Here is a 2882-nt window from a genome sequence, read left to right on the forward strand (position 1 = left end):
CCATGTTATGCCAGTCACATGACCACTGTCTTTATAGCATTACACCAATGCTTGTTATGGTCTGATATGTCCCAGGTGAGTATTATCAACAGATTGTGTGGGTAAGCACTCATACTACACATATTTTGTAAAAGTAAAGTCACTGACCTATGAAAATTGGACTTGTGTAGGCACCCTTATCGATCTTGCTTTACTGTGCTTATTTACGGGTAGAAATCAGTGGGGAGAACTGAAATGACGCTATTGTTTTGGTATGTGTGTATGGGGTGGGGGGGGGCATCATCTACCATTACTGCATTTTTCCATAGTGAGATTGTGAGATAGGGAGCAGGGACAAATATTTTGACAAAAGTAGCGACTTGCACATCAGTTTGGAGAGGCAAGAGGAAGAATCCAGCTCACTTGATCAACCTTTATTTCTCACTACAGAGGTTCTATTTGTTTCATATCTTTTAAGCCTACAATGTGTGCACAAACCTTCACTATACATACAACAGGGTTAAAGTCTCAGTCTCGCCTTTCACTGGAAGGGTGTGTAGAGCTGGTCGTACTGGTTTCTGAGTGTTTGAGAACTATTTACACCTCCTCAATCTTAACATGACAGTTGTCACTGCAAATCACAGTGAGGGGTGGAGAAATCGCTCCTGCTATTAGCAATGGTGTCCGCTAGTTTGAGACAGGAGCTGCCCTGTTCGATCTTTCTGGACACTTATACAGACCCAGCAACTCTGAGATGTGGACACAACTTCTTCCGGAGGGTGTGTGGAGCTGGTTTCTGAGGGTTTAACTATTTCAACCTTCTGTCGTCAGCTATGGCGTCTGCTAGTGTAAGACAGGAGCTGACCTGCTCCATCTGTCTGGACACTTATACAGAGCCTGTAACCCTGAGATGTGGACACAATTTCTGCCGGGAGTGTATTGATCATGTTCTGGATATACAGAACATTTCTGGAAAAGTTCAAGAAACGCCCGTCAATACAGAAGAACGTAAAACTATACAACTTGGTAGAACATTTACTGTCAACTCAGCAAGATCAAGAGACAGCTGCAGTCTTCTGCACTTACTGCATTCACTCTCCTGTACCCGCTATTATGTCCTGCCTAATGTGTGAAGCTTCTCTATGTGATGGCCACCTGAAAGTCCACAGCAAGTCACCAGAGCACGTCTTATGTGAACCAACCCATTCCCTGGAGAACAGAAAATGCTCCATCCATAAGGAGCTGCTGAGGTATGTCTGCACTGAGGACGCTGTGTGTATCTGTGTGTCCTGCAGGCTGGAGGGAGAACATCGGGGCCATCAGGTGGACACACTGGAGGAAGCCTCTGAGAAGAGAAAAAATAAACTGAGGAATAATCTTCAGGAACTGTTAGTAGAGACAGAAGAGGCTGAGACAAAGATCCAAAGTCTGCAGGAACGCAGGAGAAAGATGCAAGAAAAAGCAGCTGAAGAAGCAAAGAAAGTCACCACCCTGTTTAGAAACATCAGTAGAAAATTGTACTTCCTGGAGAAGAAAGTCTTGGGAAAGATCACCAAACAGGCAGAGAGGGCTCCCCTTCCAGTCTCTGTTCTGATTCGGAAGCTGGAGGTGAAGGTGGAGGAGCTGTCCAGGAAGACCCGTCAGATAGAGGAGCTGTGTAGCATGACTGATCCACTGACTGTCCTACAGGAATCAGACACAGGTGACTTGTGTGACACAGAGGAGGAGGGATATAATGAGGACATAGAGACATATGATGGACAGCTCCGTGGTGGAGAAGATCTGGATGTGGCCGGCATCTCACACACATTACACACAGGACTATGTAAAATTATAGCAGGGATACATCCTGACATCTATGTGGAAGAAGCTGAGGACATATTGCTGGATGTAAAAACAGCTAGTGATTGGCTATATATGTCACATGACAGGAAGACGGTATCCTCATCAGATATACAGCAGAGACATCCAGACACACCAGAGAGATTTCAGGATTATCCTCAGGTGATGAGTGTCCAGAGCTTCTCCTCAGGGCGACATTACTGGGAGGTGGATGTTGGGGGCTCCAATAGCTGGAGAGTGGGAATGTGTTACCCCAGTATGGATAGGAGAGAAGAAGAGGGGGAATCACTGATTGGATGTAATTATAAGTCCTGGGGGTTGGACAGGGAAGGTGATGAATATTCAGTGCTTCATGGTGATTTTGAGATGGAGTTACGTTCAAATATCACCAGTAACAGAATTAGGATATACTTGGATTATGAGGCTGGGCAGATCTCCTTTTATGATCTGTGTCACCCAATCAGACATCTCCACACCTTCACTGCCGCCTTCACTGAGCCCCTCCATGCTGCACTGTGTGTAGATGACGGTTGTGTAAAAATGTCTGAGGGGCGCAGTTGTATGAAGGTATCTGAGGAACTTGAGAAATTGGAGAAGTCTACCCAAACAGAGGTGACATCACAGAGATTCCTGAGATTTCTCCACCCCTCAGTTACCGATCACTGCGATTTGCAGTGACAACTGTCCTGTTAAGGTTGATCTCCAACCAGGAATTGAATATAACATTTAGCAGGAGCAGGCCGCTCAAAAACCTCTGGCTGGGCCCATGATCATGTGACGGACTAATAAGATGCATGTTGGGCAATTTCATTCAGTAGAGGTTACAAGAAGTCCCGCCCACTCTCTGCCTCTCTGTGGCTGCACTTTGTAGCAATTATTTTTAAATGAATTTTCATTGAACACACTGATCTCGAGACAAAATGATTCCTGTGGTTACTTGGGCTATAGTAGTGATGGGGAGGATGAAACCTAGAAAATACTATCAGGATGGTAATAAAATAGTGTCTTTAAAAAACAAAAACAAACCAAAAGTATAATTACAGAGTAAATCCCCTTTAAGT

At 44.8% G+C, this 2882-nt stretch overlaps 1 protein-coding gene across 1 annotated transcript; it reads left to right on the forward strand.

The window, feature by feature from the left end:
* Nucleotides 1-812: 812 nt before the first annotated feature.
* Nucleotides 813-2599, forward strand: LOC137571090 (E3 ubiquitin-protein ligase TRIM11-like). The gene is made up of 2 exons (XM_068279771.1): nt 813-926; nt 982-2599. Exons 1-2 carry the CDS (start codon nt 813-815, stop codon nt 2497-2499), a joined length of 1632 nt encoding a protein of 543 aa, XP_068135872.1. The 3' UTR covers nt 2500-2599.
* Nucleotides 2600-2882: the final 283 nt, after the last annotated feature.

The sequence above is a fragment of the Hyperolius riggenbachi genome, chromosome 4, assembly GCF_040937935.1.
Source record: "Hyperolius riggenbachi isolate aHypRig1 chromosome 4, aHypRig1.pri, whole genome shotgun sequence".
Classification (NCBI taxonomy): domain Eukaryota; kingdom Metazoa; phylum Chordata; class Amphibia; order Anura; family Hyperoliidae; genus Hyperolius; species Hyperolius riggenbachi.

Bases quoted from the DNA above. Each gene is read 5' to 3' on its own strand.
- LOC137571090 (XM_068279771.1), top strand. From the start codon at position 813: ATGGCGTCTGCTAGTGTAAGACAGGAGCTGACCTGCTCCATCTGTCTG. The intron at 927-981 runs GTTCTGGATATA...CCGTCAATACAG, and splicing joins GCCGGGAGTGTATTGATCAT to AAGAACGTAAAACTATACAA.